General features: G+C 46.9%; 1 protein-coding gene across 1 annotated transcript; it reads right to left on the bottom strand.

The window, feature by feature from the left end:
• Positions 1-3060: 3060 nt before the first annotated feature.
• Positions 3061-3489, bottom strand: LOC125400194 (small ribosomal subunit protein mS33). Its single transcript, XM_048434014.3, has one exon. The coding sequence runs from the start codon at positions 3487-3489 to the stop codon at positions 3127-3129; it is 363 nt and encodes a 120-aa protein (XP_048289971.3). The 3' UTR covers positions 3061-3126.
• Between the last annotated feature and the right edge of the window lie 16910 nt (positions 3490-20399).

Genomic DNA, 20399 nt, shown 5'->3' with positions numbered 1-20399 from the left:
GCTGAGTCTGTAGGTTAGGTTGGGTTCTGAGAAGCCTCTGGCATACCCTAGGGCCGGTTGCCTGTCACTAGGTGGGAAGTAAACCAGGAGAGGTGGGAAAGGGATGATGACCGTGGAATGTTGGGCACATAATGACCACAGGGCCCTTCTGTCCAAGAGCCCCTGAGGCATTGTCTCTGTTGTCATCCAGAGACTCCTGGAGACTGCCCCTGCCCTTCATACCCTCTGTGCTACAGGGACCACCCAGAGCCTCCTCTCACCCACCCAAGCAGAGAAAGAGCAGAAAGTTCAGTACAAGCTTGTGCCCCAAACTCAGGACCCGGCTCCCCTGCTTTGGGTGGGTGGAAAGGTTTTAGCCTCAGTCCCGAGGTTCTGTGACGATCTGAACACCTTGAAGGGCAGCCCAGGCCACCTGTACTTGCCTGAGAATGTGGGTTTAGCAGAGAAAGGAGGATGCCAATGGACCAGAGTGGAATCTTCCCACATGCCCACCAGCCTGAAAAGGAAGTGGACACACAGAGGGACAACTGTCAGACAAGAGAAACTCAAAGTGAGGTGAGGTGGGAGGTAAGATGCCAGGACTCAGGGGATCCAGAACACTTCTCCTTCTTCCTCATGTGGCCATGGGGGAGATGGGGACTGATCATCCAGACCCCACCCAAGTCAACAATCCATATTCACGCGTCTCCAGCTCAAAGCGCTGAGAACGGGCTGTCTTCCTGGAAAGCAGATAAGGGCCAATGCACAGGGCAGCGCCAGGCCAGGAGCCCTTCAAAGTCACTGTTCCTGCCCCTCAACTTCCTGTTTCCTGCCCTGCTCACACTTCCCTCCCTTTGTCTCCCGGGCCCCAACAGCAGAGCTTCATGGAACCAGTGTGAAGTTCCCCAGCAATGAGATCAAAGGCCTCGGCAGCCCCCCCCCACGCCCACTCCCCGGCTCTCCACCCCACACTTGTGTATGACCCATTGACTTCCTCCCTATCTTGTCTGGCTGTGCCACAGGCAGACAGACAGCTATCAGAGCTCTGCAGAAGTTGGGCGGCTTCCCTGGGGCCTGGATGTGACTGTGGTTCCACAGAAAACCCTGGCATCCCAGAGACCTGCTGCTGATAAGCAGATAACGGGGCAGGGCTGTGCGTGTTTTCACAGGTCTGGGACCCAAAGGCCTGGAGTTAATTGTGCTTTTGGATGGGGGTGGGTGGGAAGAGGGAGACGGGATGGGGAGGAAGGGAGGAACGGAGGGAGAGAGAGAGGAGCCCAACCTCTCTCACTGGCACCACTGGCTTGTGTCTGTGTTTTCCTGACTCGTGGAAGCCTCTGGTCCCTGTTCTCTGCGGTCACATGACCGTCGTCCTGCACGTGCAGCCTGAAAGAACACACACCGTGGGAAGACTGTGGGGCCAGAACACAGAATCCCGCCAGGCTCTCCTGGGACATGCAGAGAGCAGCCAGGGTCTCCTGTCACCTGTCCAAGCAGAGGAAGGGCAGTGTGTTGGCTAGGACTCTTTGTCAACTTGACACAATCTAAGGTCATCCTGGAGGAGGGAATCTCAATTGAAAAAAAAAATGCCCCCATCAGATTGGCCTTTGGGCAAGTCTGTTGGGCATTTTCTCAGTGAGTGATTGGTGGAGGAAGCCCAGCCCAGTTAGGGTGGTGCTACCTCTGGCCAGGTAGTCCTGTGTGCTATGGAAAACAGGCTTGGGGGCTGGAGAGGTGACTCAGCCGTTAAGGCCACTGACTGCTTTTCCAGAGGACCAAGGTTCAATTCCCTACACCACATGGCAGCTCACAACTGTCTGTAATTCCAAGAGCTGGCACCCTCACAGAGACATACGTGCAGGCAAAACACCAATTTAAAAAAATAAATTATTTGAAAGAAAGAAAGAAAGCAGGCTGAGCAAGCAAGCCATGCTGATGAAGACAATAAACAGCATTTTTCCATGGCCTCTGTATCAGCTCCTGCCTCCAGGTTCCTGCCTTGAGTTCCTCCTGGGAATTACCTTTACAATGTACTAAGAGCTGTAAGAGGAAATAAACCCTATCCTTCCCAAGATCGCTTTCATCGGCACTTTGTGGGCACAACAGAAAGGACACACAGACAGCTCCAAATGAACCTGTACCCTGAGCCTGGGACAGGACATCACCTGCTTTGAGGTGAGTGGGCAGGTTTAACCTGGGCCCAGGGCCTCTGTGACAGTTTGTCACAGAGGTCACATACTGGGTCAAGGAGGGTTCCCCGAATGCCCTCACCAATGTGCCTCATTCATTTATAAAAGGCACCCACCTTGTGCTATTCCAAAGCATTGAGCTCACCCCCAGATCATTTAGAATGCCCGTGTAGTGATATTTGTTAGGAAAAGGGAAATAATTTCCCATGCGTTTTAGGCCTGGGGATGCTCATGCCTGGGAGAAAACAGCTCCGGGTTCCGGCAGAACCTATCCCTTTGTGTCCTTTGGAGAGGTCTGTGCTGTTGTTTTGATGTTCTCTTCCCAACAGATGTCTGCACAGGATACTGAGCCTTCATTAGCACCTTCCTCTCCAGCAGCCTTTGTGTGCCTGTGAGCCCAAAATAACCATGACCAGTCTGTGATGGGGCAGAACCAGGGAAACAATAGTGTATAGAGTCAACCAGTTCAAGACCCGGGTCTCTGCGGAGGAACTCTGTCAGGAACTTCAGGTTCCTACCATCTCAGGCCTTGAATCACCCCCAGCCTGGAGGGTGCCGATTCCAACTTTCAAAACTGCTCCCCTGGGCGTGGAAGACCTTGCAAATGCAGGTTTCCCAGCAAGGCTCTGGGCAGGCAGGAACATCAGTGGTCTTGCCTGCCAGTCAGTCTGGCAGCTGGTCTGGTGAGCGGGGCCTTGTGTCATCTTCTCTGCGTCCATTTCCTCGTTTACTCTCTCTCTTTTTTTTTAAACAAATCACAAGACCATAGTTTATTCATTCCATTAGAGAATTAGGTAAACTTCATATTACAAAACCAAAGTAAGTATAATTTTGAAGAATTTGATTATCTTCAAATACCAGTTATAGCTCAACTGAAGTGGATGTGAACACAGGGTTGGTGTCCATTGAGGAAGGTCACGTGCCTCTAATATATAAAAAGATAATGAGATACACTTTCTTAGTCATCAAGGAAGAAATTTTCTTTCTTACAGGCTGGTACTATTTCTTTTTTTGTAGCTCTTTTCCCTTCTCCTTTCTTTGGTTTCACCTTTCCACGGAGCTTCTTTAGACGTCTTTGCTCATCCTTAAAACCCTGATGCTCACCTCTGTAAAGGCCAAGGAAACGGAGTGTACCCATGAGTGCAAAATATGTGTTGTGATTTGGATACCAGTCGTAAGTCTCTTTCTTTTTGGCCAAGGGCTGCTCACTGAACATATTCACCACTTTCATGGGCTTTGAATCAGTAGGCCTGGTCACTTCACCAAAGATCCGGGCACTTAGACGAGACATACACAGTGCATATTCTGAAAGCGAAGCCATTTCTTAAACTGCGAGGTACAAGATTCCCTGCGTCTGACCTGGCTCGCGCGCGTCCTGGAAAGCTCCTCATTTATTCTTATGGTAACTCGGCAAGCCATATGGCCGCCGATAGATAAAATAGAGAACCTTTCGGCTCCAAGAGGCGAAGGTACCTGGGTGAGAAGGCACAGCACCCAATTGGTCTAGGAGACCCCTGAGAAGTTCCTTGGGCCCGTTTGTCACTGGAAAAAGTCAACTTAGAGTCACAGAGAGGCAACACTCTACATAGTCCTCAAAGGGAACCATCTCACGTGCACCAAGTGAGACCGGTCCAGCCTAACGTGGTCTGGAACATGCTGGAGTAGAGCTCAGCTGTGAAGAGGGGTGCGGTAGTGGTGGCTGTCATCGTGTGGACTGACCACAGCAGCATGACGTGGGTGAGGGAGGCCAACCACAAGGAAAGTGCCTGAGGAATGTAGGACTCCGGATCCAGGAATGGGCAGTGGCTTCGGGGTGAATGAATGGCTTGGGTTGGAGTGCCGCCTCCCACAGTGATGCTGATGTCCTGGTGGCCCTCACCAAGGCAATATAGTAGAGCACTCTGGAGGACAAACACACGGACACACACACATACACAGAGACACAGACACACACACACGCAAGCATGCACGCACACATGCACACACGACAATCAGGCCTGGTGTTGCAGACAACAATCCCAGGTATTTGGAAAGCTGAGGCAGGAGAATTCCAAGTTCAAGAGCAGCCTGAGTGAATTGAGATCCTGTTTCAAAGTAGAAAGCCAGAGAGATCTAGGGTGTAGCTCAATGGCAATGTACTTACCTGGTTACCTGGAAGGTGTGAGGCCAAGGTTCAGTCCCAGTACTGAAAATTCAGAAGCCCCTATCATCTACCTACCTATCAACCACCTATCTGTCATCTACCTATCTTATATCTATCTGTCAATCAGCTATTTTCTAATCTATCTACTATCATCTATCTATCTGTCTGTCTGTCTGTCTATCTATCTACCTACCTACCATCTAGCTAACTAAACACACACACACACACACACACACACCCCAAAAGTAAAGAAAAATCTAAGCACTCTGAGATGCTCCCTCACCCAGCAAGGCTAGCGTGAACAGAAAAGCAGAAAATTGCAAACAGCAGCACTGAGACAGGGTAGCCGAAACCCTCCCCTCAACAGGAATGAAATTCACTGCTGTGTGGCCAGCAGAGAGCCTGGCAACAAGTCCTATAGACAAAGGCCCAAATGACAGTCATCTGTGTCTGGGGGCTGAAGGCAGGAGCCTGGCTTTGCACGCTTCCTCCAGGGGGCCTCCTGAGCCTGTAGAGGGTGTCTTTCCCCCTGAGTCCTCAGTGCCTGGCCCTCTGCATGTGTCTGTGTTCTGGTCTTGTCTTGCAAGGCTCCTGTCAGAGCCATCGGGGCCGCTGTGATCATGTCATTTTACCTTACTCATCTCTACAAAGCTACCGCACCACATCCTTCACCTCCTGAAGCAGTTGGAATTGGGTCTTCCACATAGGAACGGGGAGGGGGTGATTGAGCCTATAAAATTCACTGTGAGAATTCACCTACCAAACCCTAGGAGAGGATACACCTGTCCCATAAGCAACCATTGCGGTTCCTAGATGGAAATCGCAGCACAGTAAGACAATGTATGTGGGCTGAAATTACTCGTGAGCTTGGCTCGAAGCAGTGTTCATCACAGTAGCACCAAACTGTAGATTACCCATGTCTAGCAGGTGCTGAGTAGACATGGTTCTAGGTGCCTATAAAGCATGACCCAGCAGGACGAAGGGAGGAATCCTAGCCCTTGCTACACATGAATGAATCTCAGAGACACTGAGACACTGCTACAGCGGAGTGGTCAAACAAGGTGACACATGCAGTTTGGTTCCCTTCTTAAATACTAAGACCAAGATTAGAATGATGGTTGCCAAGGCTGAGGGGCACTGACTGGTAAAGGGAAAAATGGAACTTCCTGAGATGATAATGTCCCCCCATCTGACGGGATGGGAATGACAGAGATGCTTATATTTTCCAAACATCACTGAATTTCCCTCTGAATAAAAACCACTTCATGTATACTATACATATATTATATTTTGTGTATATATATATGCATATATATATCACCACCATAAAATTGAGTTCTCTTCAAATCAGATTCCTCCAAGTGAGTTGGAGTGTTCAGGCCCAAGTGGGACACCTTTATAAACACTCCAAGAGTTCACTAAAGAAGCAGAGAAAAGGATGTAAGAGCTTGTGGATGGGGGGAGAACTGTGAAGTGCTGGCCTCTGGACATAACATGGCCATTGCACTTAGAGACTTGTAGAAGCTGTCCTTGCCTGCACAAAATCAAGCCAGTCAAAACTCCAGCATAGATGGGGAGAAACTTACAAGCCACCCCCCCAAAATCTAGAAACTATTGCCAATTAATGTCTTGTGGAAAGGGGAAATTATTCTTATTTGGGGTGTGGATATTTACAGGTTGTCCATGATTCAGCACAAATTGGACTCAGTGATTTATTAACAAAAAAAAAAAAGGACATGAAGTGGGGAAGGAGTCAAATTGGTGGTGCCTTGGGGGAGTTGGAAGGTAAAACGGGCAGTCGATATGATTATAAAATATTGTAATCATATATAAAATTATCAAACAACAAATTAAGCTAAATAAATATATACCACAATAAAAAATAACCCTTAAAATATGTAAAACATATTTTTAAAAGGCAAAAGAAAAAATTATATTCTAATGAAAAAAAATGTGAAGGAAAGGGGAAATAAGGACTTGAGTTCAAATTGTGTGTTCCCAATTCCCTGTGTGAGCTTCTGTGCCCAGCAGCTCATTTTCCTGAAGGCAAATACAAGGCACAGTGGGATCACTTTCTCAAGATCATTCTTACCACCTGGATGAACAAGCCGTTCACTCACCCACCTGCTCCTTCATTTCTGGTGCTTGTATTGAGGGCATGGCAGGACATGCATCCTTGACCCTTGCTCCACAGATCTGACATTCCCACAGTGCCACGAAGGAGCAGACGTCACTTCTGGGTGCCAACCAGCACTCTGACAGCTATGAAGGGTGACCGAGTGGAGTGGGGTGGGATGGGGAGCATCTCAGGTGTGGATGTCTGAAAGAGAGATGAATACTTTGCATTGGTATGGATTTTGGTTTAATGATACAAATTTAAGGTCAGTTTTGTTATATTGAAAGATTCCCATGAGGCGTCTTCCCTCGGGAGAGGCCCCTGCGCCCCAAAGATCAGTCGAAAACACGCAGCCGGATGCAAGCAGCAAGAGGTTTATTGAGGATACACGGATACCCGGGGCGACCAAGTCTCTCGGGGACTTGCGCCCCCCCCCCGTTGGGGGTGAGAGGTTTTTATAGGAGAGCAGAAGCGCGGGTACAGAAGCAAAAAAGCGTGGTTACGGGGATTCATTTCATTGGTCAGTTCAAATAAGGCTAAGCTGAGTGGCACATTCTTGACCTTTTACCTAAATACCAAGGAGGGGGTTGTCCAGACCCACCTGGATACCAAGGAGGGGGCTGTGCTACCTGTTTTTCTTATCTCTTCCTACCTTCCTAGCTGATCCTGACTCACATCCTGTCACAGGACAAAAGGCTCCCTCCCCCTCCCTTACAGCAAGGGGCCTGAATTGTCTATTTCTAAGGCCCTGCATTTCAGCATAAAGGGTGGTATATATAATTTTTTTCTTTACAATATGTATATTTCGACTCTTGCTTAAGGCATTATGTTTATACATCTCATTTAAAATGTAATATATAATTTTAAATTACAGATTAATAGAGAGTCATCTATAATAGTCAAACTTGAAGTCATGTTAAGTTTTCTAGATGCACAGAGATATGTTTCTAATGGATAGATATTCTTCAAATCTTTCAAAGACCTACAGAATATGACATTTAAAATGTTTTTAAGACCTTAGACTTTTCTCAACAGTGAGACATGTCTGTTTCTGGTAGCACCAGTTACTTCAGAGAGGTTGATAGGCATTGAAGAAATTCATTATGAAATTTTCCTTCAATGTGACAAGGCTAGTCATTTGGGCAAGAAACTACTTTTGCCTGGACTACTTGAAAATATGCTGTGTGAACTGGACATGCAGGACCCACAGGAAAAAAAATGACTGCTAATCTTGCCTAAAGAAGGTGTGAGACAGCCCTGCAGGGTTCCTGCTTCATGAAAGAACTACCAGACATTCTGCAGAACACAGAAGAAAGCAACTGATGAATGTTGCCATTACAAGGCAGAACAGATCTTCAAATTTCCTGCTTCATGGAAAAGTCTGCCAGATACTATGCGCCTGCAGACTGAAGATGGATGCCCCAACGTTACAGAAGAACTTTGGGTGACTGTCCAGAAAGCAAGATGTCTCTGTCTAGAACTTTGGAAGTTGCTTACAATGCACTTCCTATTTACTTAGGCAATATTATATCCTTCTGGGGTCTTTAAAGAGTTGAAGACAGCTAATTATACTTTTCCTTAGTTATGATAAAAGATAAATTAGATATAATATTTTAGAAACAAGAAAATAAAATAGATGACAGAATATTGTCTTTAATTTTGCCAGATACAAACAGACTAAATATTCTAAGTGTAATTCTTGCTTGATAACTCTTTTGTTATGTGTAATTTTACTATGTTAAAGTTCAAATCTTCCTTTTCATTATTTAGACAGAAAAGGGGAGATGATGTGGGATTCCTGTGTATGCTATGAATATGCTTTATTACCATTGGTTAATATAGAAACTGCTTTGGCCTATGGCAGGACAGAATATAGCCAGGCTGAAAGAGACATAGAGAGAAAGTAGGTGGAGTCAAGAAAACACCATGTAGCTGTCAAAGGAGAAAGATGTCAGAACCTTACTGGTAAGTCAGAGCCTCATGGTGATACATTAACAGATTAATAGAAATGGGTTAATTTAAGATACAAGTGCTAGGCAGAAAAATTCCTGAGTTGTTGGCCAAACAGTGCTGTATCTAATATAGTTTCTACGTGATTATTTGGGTCTCGACAGCCAGGAAACCAACAAACAGCCACCACCTACAGATGTCATGTGTATGAGATAAGGTTATTGACTCCAAGGGAGTACAGGTCAGAGATCCAGCTCCGTGTCCTACAGAACGTAAGACATCCCCAAGGTAAAGTTTCACTTTCACTCTCCCTGACTGTCAATCTTCCTGAAGGTGGAGCTTGAGACAGAGAAGCTGAGAGATTTCTGAAGCACCAGTCTTTGCAGTACCTGAGTGTGGAGAGTCACTGTAGCTACTAATGGGATTCCCAAGGACAGCACATGCTGAGGCCAGGTAAGAGCTCCCTGCCTGGAGTAGAACAGCCCTGTACGTATAATCAAGACATGGATTACAACCTGGTTTCCTAGTCACCAGTGCAGGCCTGGAGGCTACACCCCTCTCAGAGTGTGGGTGGGGAATAGGGCAGGTGTGGTATGCACTCTTCTTAATGGGGCAATGAAATTACGAAGCCATTTAGCTAAGGGGTATGATGTAGCCATATGCTCAGGGTCACCCCCAGTTTTATACACCTCGCCCAGACATTTCATAATATGCAAACCCCACATGGCAGTCTCTCCCCAGTGCACAGAGTGTAACTGCTAGTCCAGGGTTAATTTACACATGGCCCTTCAGGGACACCCAGGGCTGACCTGTTTTGTCCCCATGGTCAGCCCTTTATTGCTATGGAAACTCCTTCAGCCAATAGCCTTTAAGATACTGGCTCACTCTGGGCTTGGCCACATGTACTATAAATATATACAGATGTAGAAACATGGGTAGCCCCTTGGCTACTGGGTTCGGTTCCTGTTCCCTGCTCATGCAGAGGACTGCTGATCTGTGAGTCTATCCCTAACTAAAGATACCTTTATTATGCTCTATCCTGAGCTAGTATGGGACTACTTTATTATAATTATTATAATATAATAATATTATTATAATCGCTAACAGTTCAGGGGATTACTCACGCTAGTCACTTCTTCAGTTGTGACTGAAAAAAAATCAAGAAAGTCGTGAGCCTGACACACAGAAGTAGTGAGCAGAGACGAGTTTTCTGTCATCTGGCTATGTGGTGATTTACAGGATTGATTAAAGATGTCTGGGAGAATCTCTGACTGTCCAATTGAGTAAAAGTCTATAATTTTCTCTAATTACCCCAGAATATTAGTAACACCCACCTTGCACATCAGGTAGACTCTGCATGCCCCCCACGGCACACTATAAAAGATTCTAACATTCTCTGCACCTCGTGTTGGCCAAGCCCATCTTCAAGCACTTGATTCAAGAGTCTGGGATTTGCAGGGCCCAAGAAGGAGTCAGTCATGCTCAGCCCAAGTTTAAACTTGCCTCCTCCTGGAAGCAGGCTGTGGAGGTCAACAGACATTCTGTAACATGTCTCTCTGTCTTGCCAAGTGGGGATAATTGTATTCAGGTGGGTACCAGGATAAGACCCAAGCAGGGAAGAGCTGGCCAATGACTGATTCATAGTCAGCAGTAGGAGAGACTATGCTAGGGAGTAGGAGAATGCAGAGCCCTCACCAGAGGACAGCATGCGATGTCACTTCTAACCTTCCCGTATTGTGTGGCACTGGAATCCAATACAGGCTACTAGGGCAAGGTTCCATAGACAAAGCAGCTTACCAACAATGGGCATTTCTTCCTCTCAGTCGGGGAGCCTGAAGTCCAAGGTAAGGACTGGCTGGGTTCCAGTGAGCCTTTCCCCAACAAGAGTTTTGGCTGGGATCACACATGTAAGAAAATTTTGGAAGCATTAGGTCCTCCATCTTCTTATGAGAAAACGGAGTTGGTTTCCACCCATATGAAGCCATCACGGTTAAGGCTGATCATCAGCTTGACAAGATCGAGACTCACCCAGATGCATCTCTGGCTGTGTCTGTGAGGGGCTTCCCTAGATCGGGATGGATGAGCTAAGGGAAACCTACACTGAATGTGGACAGCACCAGCCCATGGGCTGGGGTCCCAAACTGAATACAAAGGAGAAAGTGAGCTGAGCACCAGCGTCCATCTCTCTCTGCTTCCTGACTGTGGGGACGATGTCACCAGCCACCTCACATTTCTGCGACTGTGCCTTCCCCAGCACGAGTGACTGTGTACCCTCAAACTGGGAGCCACAATAAACTCTTCCTTCCTTCAGTGGCTCTCAGGTATTCATTTTGTCACAGTGATGCAAAAAGTAGCTAAAGCAGACCTACCTCCTAATTCCTTTACCACAGGACAGGGGAGGCACAGCCTATGGTGATGTATTGTTGGAACCTGGCCAGACGGCCATGAAGGTTGACCTCAGAAGCAACACTTGTTTTGTTGTTTTTTTTTTTAAAAAAAAAACTATATTCCTTATGGCTTAAATATAAAATGGTCCCCGTAGGCCTCTTGTTTGTAGGGGGAATAGCCCTGGGTAGTGGGGCTGTTTTGGAAGGTTCTAGAAATTGTAAAAAGTGGGGCTTAAGGATTGCTTTGGGAGTAAACAACTGCTCTTCAATTTGATTTGAGGTCTGTTTTGTGGAAGAGAGCCACGCCCTGGTACTGCGGAGCTGGTTAACAACCCATGCCAAGAGAGGTTGTGGGCCCAGGCAGGGGCACTGACTACTGTTGTTTACCTAAACTGGTGTAGTATCAAACTGTCTTCTAAATCTCTGTGCTTCCATCCATAGCTAAATTTGTTCTTAGCATTAAGCTTCTCTTTGCTTTAAGAGGCAGTGTATACGCGGTGGTGGCGGCACACGCCTTTAATCCCAGCACTTGGGAGGTAGAGGCGGGTGGATCTCTGTGAGTTCGAGGTCAGCCTGGTCTGCGAAGTGAAATATATTCAGAGAATCATGGATGCCCAACTTGCTGAGAGGGCCCAGCCGTAAACAAGCCATTTATGCTACCTTCTCGGAGGCTCAGGAAACATGAAGGAAGAGAAGGCAGAAAGTATTAAAACCTGGAAAATACGGGTGAAGGGCTGTGAGATACCATCCTTTCTACTCAAAGCAACCACCCACTACCATCGTGACCTCCCAGCTGTAGTTACCCAGACTTGCACGAGATTGGTCCTGGCAGCATTCAGTCATTGAAAGGGGCGGGGCTCATGAGGTCATACCCCCTCACTGTGGAACGAATTCTGAGGAAGAGACGGTCATTTTCTTCACTTGCGTGTACCCACTGTTGAGCCTGTCAGGCTCCAGCAGAATGTTCCGGTCACACAGACAGCCAGAGTTAAACTCAGTGTGTCACAGAATGAAATAAATAGATATGAATTTGAGGAAGAGATTGGGGAAGGGAGAAAGGAAAGATGGAGGAGGCAGGGAGGAGGTTGGCATGCGTCATGAGTGAAATTGTCACAGTGCTCAGTGTGCAGTGTGTAAGAGATTGTAGAGGACTCAGACCTAAATGAGACCTAAATGAGATATACTAACGCGCGCGCGCGCGCGCACACACACACACACACACACACACACACACACACCTGACAGGTCCGGGAACTTCTCAGTAAAAGGAGTGGAAAGCTGGAGGCGATGAATGACTTAAAACACAATGTTTCTGGACTCAGCAGGGCAGCTGCACTTTTGAACTCCTAGCAGGTGTGACAGCATGCACAAGACTTGTGCAAGCTCAAACCAGACAAACATTCTAGCATGGGGTGGGGGAGGGGCGCACAGTCCCACCCCCTGTCAAGGAGCTATTGGCATTTGATTGCTGCTGGAAGAGGGAAGATCAGCTCTGGTTAATAACACTAGGTCACCCCCACACACTCCCCACTCCCAGGACGACCACACTCTAGGGCAGGCTTCACTTCTAAGAGTAGATGGGGAAAAACAAACTACATTAGATGTGGGAAAATCGAAAGCAAGAACAGAAGAAAATATAAATGTGGCTGGGTAGGTAGAGTATGGGAGGAGTTGATCAAAATGGGGTGAATATGGTCAAATTGCATTGAATAAAATTCTCAAAGAATTAATGAAAATCTTATTTAAAATAGTCAAATCACAAGCTTAATTATTTTATTAAAAACAATGTAAAAGAACACAGCTTAGGCTTTTTGTTTGGGAAATTGTTGTTTTAATAAAAGATATTTGTGAATGTTAAAAAAAGGAGGCTCTAGTTGGTGGATGTGAACCCCTAAGGGTGAGGGTCCTTCACCCCTTTTAGCCATGCTCTCTGCTTTCTGCATAGCCTAGGCATGGTGGCACATACCTGTTAACCCAGCACTTGGGAGGTCGAGGAAGGAGCATCAGAAGTTCAACGTCATCCTTGGCTATAGGGTGGGTTAAGAAGCCAGCCTGAACTACATGAGAACCTGTTTCAAATAAATAAATAAATAAACGTTTTAAAAAAGAGAAAAGAAAGAAAGGTTGGGCACAGGGCTGATTCTGCTGACAGAATTGCACCTAACTAGTCTGTGAGCACAATAATTCCGGTTTATGACTTTTGTCTGTCCTCTTAGTGGGCTCTCTACCTGCTCCATTCAAGCCACGGGGTCTTTAAAAGCCCTTTTCCCAAGTCACCTTTGCTTTCCTCAATAGATCTCCACCGTCCTTTATGATTTCAGATCGGCAACCAAACACCGTCCCCATGGCAACCGACTAAAGAAAGTAAACTTTTAATTACGCCGCCCAATGTCGAGCTGTCGCCAGTGTCTGCCACGCTCTCCCCCAGCAGCAGACACAATTCTGGATTCCGTGGGCGGCCCCGCTTTTTTCAACCCTCTGGGTGTTCGGTCTCTAAGTGCCTTAATGGGAGGTGTGTGACGCTGGCATTTCAAAGGCCCCCAAAGAGAGCCTTTCATTTTCCACAGCAAAGTAACCGAACTCAAAACTTTTATTAATAATGTAAAAGGCTCTCTCAGCGTGCGGAATCTGCTAGGAAAAAAATGCAAAGAAATCAGAGGGGACTTTACTTTATCAAAGCGCACCCGAAATAAAGGCCAGGCTTGGTTCTGAGGGAAGGAGGGAGGCGTGCCCATTCGGAGCAGAGGTCAGTCTCTTTTCTCCACCTGTGTGCGACCTGGAGAAGGAACGCCACCAAGTTGGTTCCGAGCAGCCCTGCCGAGTCTACAAACATACTTGTGGGTATCCGTTAATGGGCCCAGAGCTTCGGCGTTCCCTCTAGGGCAGAGCAGCGAGCTGCAGGTTGTATCTTCACGCGGTTCCAAGCTCATTTCTGGGGTGTGTCCCAGTTTCTCTTCGACACTAACTCCTGCAGTCCAGCGCAGTGTCTAGCCTGTTCTAGAAAAATAAACATCTTCGAAGCCAGGCCTGGTGGCCACACCACACCTGTCATCTCAGCACTCCTGAGGCTGAGGCAGGGGGACTGCAATTTCTAGACCAGCCTGGGTTGCTTAGTGAGACTTGGTTTTAAAGCAAATCCCATGCCCCTAAGAAAGCGTTATCTTTGATTCGGCCCTTTTCTCTTCCAGGTGAAAGGTCATTCTAATCCATTAACTCATTACCTAGGCGCTAACTTACTTTCTTCCTTTCTTTGCTTACCCAGCTTAGTTGCTAATTGTTTAATTTCCTGAGATCTTTCTAAGCCCTTGCAAACAAAAACCAACCCAATAATTATGTTGTACACTTCATTTGGTTAACCAACTAAGGTACATTTAGGTGAACACACATGGTCTTGCTTTCTTACTTAAACCAATAAAAATAGCATCATATTAATAAAAAATTCCTAAATCTGACTCCATATTTCTCTGTGTGCATGTGGAGGAGGTGTACCACATGTGTGGGGGGGGGGGGGTTTGCATTCCTCTGTGCATATGTGGTCGTAAGTTAATGTCAGGTGTCCTTCCTCTCTTGATCATCACCTTTCTTATTAAAATTTGTTTCATATCATATATTTGATTATGTTTTCCCCTCCTCCATCTCCTCCAAAATCCCACCTCCCTACCCACCCAGCTTTATTTTCTTTCTCTTTAAAAAACAGAAAGAAAGAAACTAAAAGAACCCACAAAAATGAAAATCAAAACAAAGACCAAAAAAAAAAGCTAAAACAAACTAAAATGAAACAAAAATTCCTCATGAAAGCCATAAAACCTAGTTAGTTTTATGTCAATTTGACATAAAATTATTTGAGAGGAGAGAGCCTCAGTTGAGAAAATGCCCCCCATGAGCAGCCTGCAGGCAATCCTGTAGGCCATTTTCTTAATTAGTGATAGGGGGTGGGCCCAGCCCATTGTGGGTGTGGCCACCCCTGGGCTGGTGGTCCTGGGTTCTAGAATAAAGCAAGCTGGGCAAGCCATAGGAAGTCAGTAAGCAGCACCCCTTCATGGCCTCTGCATCAGCTCCTGCCTCCAGGTTCCTGCCCTGTCTGAGTTCCTTCAGGGATGACCAGCAATCTGGAAGTATAAGTCAAATAAACCCTTTCCTCCCAACTTACTTTTTGGTCATGGTGTCTCATCACAGCAATAGAAACCCTAAGACAACCTGTAAGTTAATTCTGTGTTGGCTAACTACTCCTGAGCATGGGGGCTGCCCGGGGATGTGGTTGATAGACTGACCCGAGGAGACTCCATCAGAGAAAACCGATTTCCCCTTCCCGGAAGATATCTGCTGCAAATGGCTTCTCCGTTAGGGGTGGAACCCTCCTCTCAGTGCTGGGATTTTGTGTGGTTTGGCCCTGTGCAGGTCTTGTGGCACCGTCTCTATGAGCTTAGCTGTGCATCAGTTCTATCATATCTAGAAGATACTGCTTCCTGGACCCACCTAGTACCTCTAGCTTTTAGAGTCTGTTGGCCTTCTCTTCGGCATAGGTTCCTGAGATTGATGACATCCCATTTAGGGTTGAGTGCTCCAAAGTCCCTTAATCTCTCTTCACATTGTCTATTTCGAGGTCTCTGTGTTAATCCCCAAGAAGAAACTTCTCTGAATGAGAAGGTCTTTTGAGACAGAACTTCACTGAGCCTGAAACTTGAACTCATGAACTGGCTGAACCTTTGAGCCCCTGGGATCACTTGTATCTGCCTCCAGTACTAGGATTGCACATGTTCTTAGCTGTTTTCATTTTGTTGTTATTGTTTCTATGTCGGCTCTGGGGATCTGAACTCGGGTCCTCACCCTTACACAGCAAGCGCTTAACACGCTGAGCCATCTCCCCAGGTCCCTGACCATAGGTAGCCTTGATTGAAGAAGGGATCAGGGCGTGTCACCCCTAGAGAGCACTTCCCTCACCTCACTGACGTAGTCATTGCCATGAAGAAATGTCAAGGCCAAGGCAACTCTTAGGAAAAAAAACATTTAACTGAGGACTGGGCTACAGTTTCAGAGGCTGAGTCCATTATCATCATGGCAGGGAGCATGGTGGCATGCATGGCACTGGAGCAGTGGCTGAGAGTTCTGTCCTGATCTGCAGGCCAGGATGTGTGTGGTGTGTGGGGGGGGGGGTATGGTGTGGCCTTCGGAAACCTCTAAGCCCACTTCTAGTGACACACTTCTTCCATAACTGTTAACAAGGCCACAACTGTTAATTCTTGTTTAAATAGTACCATTCAAACTTATCAGTGGTGGTGCATGTCTTTAATCCCAGCACTTGGGAGGTAGAGGCATGGTATGGGAGAATTGTCTGTATTCTGTCAATTATGTTTTGAATAAACGCTGATTGGCCAGGCAGGAGGTGTAGGTGGGAAAACCAGACAGGAAGTGGAAATGATGCAAGGAGAGCAGGAGAATTCTGGGGAGGAGGAAGTTGATTCCTCCCACTCCTGCCCAGATAACCAAAGCAGCAGGATGTGATCTGCTCCACTGAAAAAGGTACTGAGCCACAGGGCTAACATAGATCAGAAAAATGGGTTAATCAAGATGTGAGAGTTAGCCAGTAAGAGGCTAGCGCTAATGGGCCAATCAGCATTATAACTTATAGAGATCTCAGTGTGATTTTTCTCTAGGACTAAACAGTTGGGGGGCCGGGCAGGACAAAAACCCCCACAAGCTGGCCCCTCATGTTACAGAGGCAGGTGGATCTCTGTAAGTTCGAGGTCAGTCTGGCCTACAGAGTGAGTTCCAGGACAGCCAAGGGTACACAGTAAAACCCTGTCTCATAAAAAGAAGAAGAAGAGGAGGAGGAGGAGGAGGAGGAGGAGAAGGAGGAGGAGGAGGAGGAGGAGGAGGAAGAGGAGGAGGAGGAGGAGGAGGAGGAGGAGGAGGAGGGAAGAGAAAAAGACAAAGACAAAGAAAAAGAAAAAGGAAAAAAAAAAAAAGAAAAACATGCCACTCCCTGATGACTAACCATTCAAATACATGAGCCTATGGGGGCCATTCTTATTCAAACAGTCAGAGTCACCCATGCTTTTTTTTTTGTTTTTTGGGTTTTGTTTTTGTTTTTTTTATCTAAACCTAGGTAAATGACTGATCTCTTTGCTGTGATGAAATGCCTGGCAAAAAGCAACTTAAGAAAAAAAGGTTTACTTTGGCTCATGGTTTCAGAGAGCTTAGTCACTGTGGTGAACATCACTGCTTATCTCAGCAGTAAGGAAACAGAGGGATGGGTGCCGGTGGTCCTCTTGCTTCCACACACTGGTCCACGCGACAGGGCCACCCACATTCAGGCCAGGTCTTTTCACTTCAGTTCACTCAGTCCAGAAAGTCCCTCACAGACATGCCTGGTGTCTCGCTTCCATGGAGATTCTAGATCCTGTCAACTTGAGCATATTAACCATCACAGAGACCTCAGTGGGCTGTGGACATCTTGGCCTGCTCCCTACTCACCAAAATAACGTACAAGGGGCTTGTACTGGCTTCTACCACCCCATGGGAACTAAATTTGATTCACGGTCCTTGGGCCTTCCCTGGCACCTGCTACAATTGAATGCTTGCATCTCTGCCAATCCAAGAGATTTAAAGCGTCCTGCATCACCACGGGGCTTTAAGAACTTCCAAACTGAGTGAACGGGCCCTTTTGGTTTTGCAGTGTATATTGACTTCTGTGATACACCTGCAGTGACATTTTGCTATAATTCTATGATCAGAAGAGGAGAAAAAACACTGGCCTACTGTCTACGGATAGAGGGTAGGGGAGAAAGAGAGAGCCTGTAATGAATGCGGATATTTACCTGGGGATACCATTGCTAGAGTTAACTCTGCATCTTCAAGGTGATGGAAGCTCATGGGAGGTTGAGAGAGCTGAGGAAGGTAACATTGGACACTTGGATACAGAACTTCTGATCAGGGCAGTGGCAGAGTGGTGTCACTCCGAGGATCAGCAGATTGTGGTTGAGCACACATCTTTGTCTATATCCCCTTTGGATGAGGCCGTGGGGCTTCCATGCCAGATGGCCACTCTGGTGTAGCTTCTGTGACAGCCACCACTGGGCACCGTGTTGAGACCCTCACCTAATTCCTTCCTCTGTGTCTATTGTTGTTGGGGTTGAGTGGTGGAGGTCGCCCCATTCCAGCCATGTTTCATTCAGATCCGTTTCTCTCTGCTTTACCGTTCCAGAGTCCCTTTGAGGAGCCCCAGCTGTGCGCAGACCCCCAGCTGTGTGAAGGCCTCCAGCCTTCTCCCACCCTGGATTTCCACTCTTCATCTGTCCTTGCTTTGTGGTCTCAGATGAGAGCTTTGGTGCGTGCAGGTGAAGAAGGTTACAGGACGCTCACATCCGGTTCTCCTGCTTATCATTTCCCTCACAGTCAGGATGGTTTGCGGACAAACACCAGAGACTATGTGACAGTGGTGGTGGTGGAGTGGACACCTCAATCCCTTGGAGGGACGCCTGTATATTCTTTCAGCATCTCTCCCCCCCTTGAATCCCCACTGTACAGTAAAACGATCCTGCATCACTTCCGATTTTAAAATATATAACTCCACACACAGACAATACCAAAATATAAAGGGGCTCATAAATCTCTTGAACAGACGGGCAGAGCTCTCTGCTCTGGGGAAGACAGATGGACCTTGTCCACTCTCAGAACCAGGGTGAGCTAGTTAAGCCAACCTCACGCCTGTATTTTGATAAGCATAGTGGTGCCTGGGATTTGAGTCCTGAACTAGGAGAGAGACCGTCAGCTCCTGGGATTATCCAAGTAGACGCCATGATTGAAGAAGAGGAGGTGGCAACAGTCAGAAGCCAGCAACTTACAGGCTAGGCCCCAGCTGTGACCTGCCCCTCAACCCCCAACTCCAGCCCAGCCCTGACCTTGGAAAATCCCTTACTACGCATCCAACTCTGGAGGTCAAATCAGGACTCAGAGTCAGGTGCCTGTGTGGAAAGTATCTTTTTATGATAGATTAGCTGATGCTAGAAACAACTCAGCCTCCAAATCCTGCTTCCTCAGAAAGTGCTAAGCGGTGTTGTTAGGGGATCAAACAGGGAGGCCTTTGTGTGGGGTGCCAGGATGGTTTTGTTAAATTATGAAACTGGCTCTAATAAACTGCCAGAGGTACCATCTGCAACATGCTTGGCACCCCCCCGACACACACACACACAGTTCCCCAAGCTGACTGAATTATTTGTACACAACTCATTTTACTTTCATGGGGCATTCAATTGCACAGAGACCTTGAAATCTTTTACAGTCAATTCATGGCATCTGGCTTCTGTCAGGAAGTTTTTGATGGATTTTGTCTTAAAGGGATGAAAGGGGGGATTGGATCATTCTACAAGTTCATGGAAGCCGATGCCAGTGGAGGAAACGCTCACCCCTATTTACTTCTGGCTACCTCCTGGCTACTGAAGAAAAGATTTTGTCAAACTGATGCAGGTACCAGGAACCCCAGAGGTCTCAATGGGGATAATGCACTGTACCCTCTGGGGTACAGTGAATGAATCTTGTTGTGTAAAATAATGTGATGGTTAATGGCAATTGTCAATTGACACAACGTAAAATCGCTTGGGAGGAGAGTCTCAGGGAGGAATTGTCTAAATCAGATTGGCCTTCAGTCACAGCTGTGGGGATAATCTTATGCTCACAGATGTGGGAAGATCTCTCCTCTGTGGGTGACACCATTCCCTAGGCAAGGGATCCTGAACTTTATCAGAGTGAGGAAATCAGCTGAGTGGGGAATCCAGGCAAGCATGAATGCAGGCACTTCTTCTCTCTGCTCTTGACTGAGGGGGATGTGATGTGACTAGTGAAGTTCCTGCCTTGAATTCTCTACAATGATGGGCCGTGATCTGGTAGCGTGAGCTGAAATTAACCCTTTCTCCCTGGGTGGCTTTTCATGAGGGTATTTTATCATAGCAGCAGAAACAGAAGTAGGGCAATTGTGTCCTCCTATGCATGATGGCTCCCACAGCTCTGGGACGCTGGGTCAGCCTCTGCTATCTTCTGCTCAGTCCTTCACCCCTAGGGTATTTGGAAGAAATTCATGACATTACGGCATCTCGTCTGCAACAAAAAAATATATTTTTAGTGGCACAGTGCTAATCACTTATACCTAGGACACCTCAATAGTGTGTAACATGAAGGGGCCTACTTGTTGGGGTTTCTGTTCCACCTAGTACCCCACAGCTGACAAGCCCCAAAGAAAATCACACAGAGATCTCCATAAGTTATAAAACTGTTTGGTCCATTAGCTCAGGCTTCATATTAGCTCTTATAACATATATTACCCCATTATCCTTATCTACGTTAACCACATGGTTTGGTACCTTCTCAGTGGGGCAGCTTACACCTTGTCTCTCAGGTGGTCTGGGCAGAACTGCGGAGGGAGCTTCCTGCTTCCCAGAATACTCCTGTTCTCATCGCCCCACCTCTATTTCCTGTCTGGTTGACCCACCTGTACTTCCTGCCTGGTCAATCAGTGTTTATTTAAAACATGATTGACAGAATACAGACAATTCTCCCGCACCAACAGTGTCATAACAAAAGCCCTACACTGTGCATTCTTTGAGTGGAAGCTGCCAAGACACTTGTTGTCCTGGCTGCTG

This window comes from Myodes glareolus, chromosome 2 (genome assembly GCF_982192425.1).
Source record: "Myodes glareolus chromosome 2, mMyoGla1.1, whole genome shotgun sequence".
Lineage (NCBI taxonomy): Eukaryota > Metazoa > Chordata > Mammalia > Rodentia > Cricetidae > Myodes > Myodes glareolus.
This window is presented reverse-complemented; position numbering and strand designations above follow the sequence as displayed.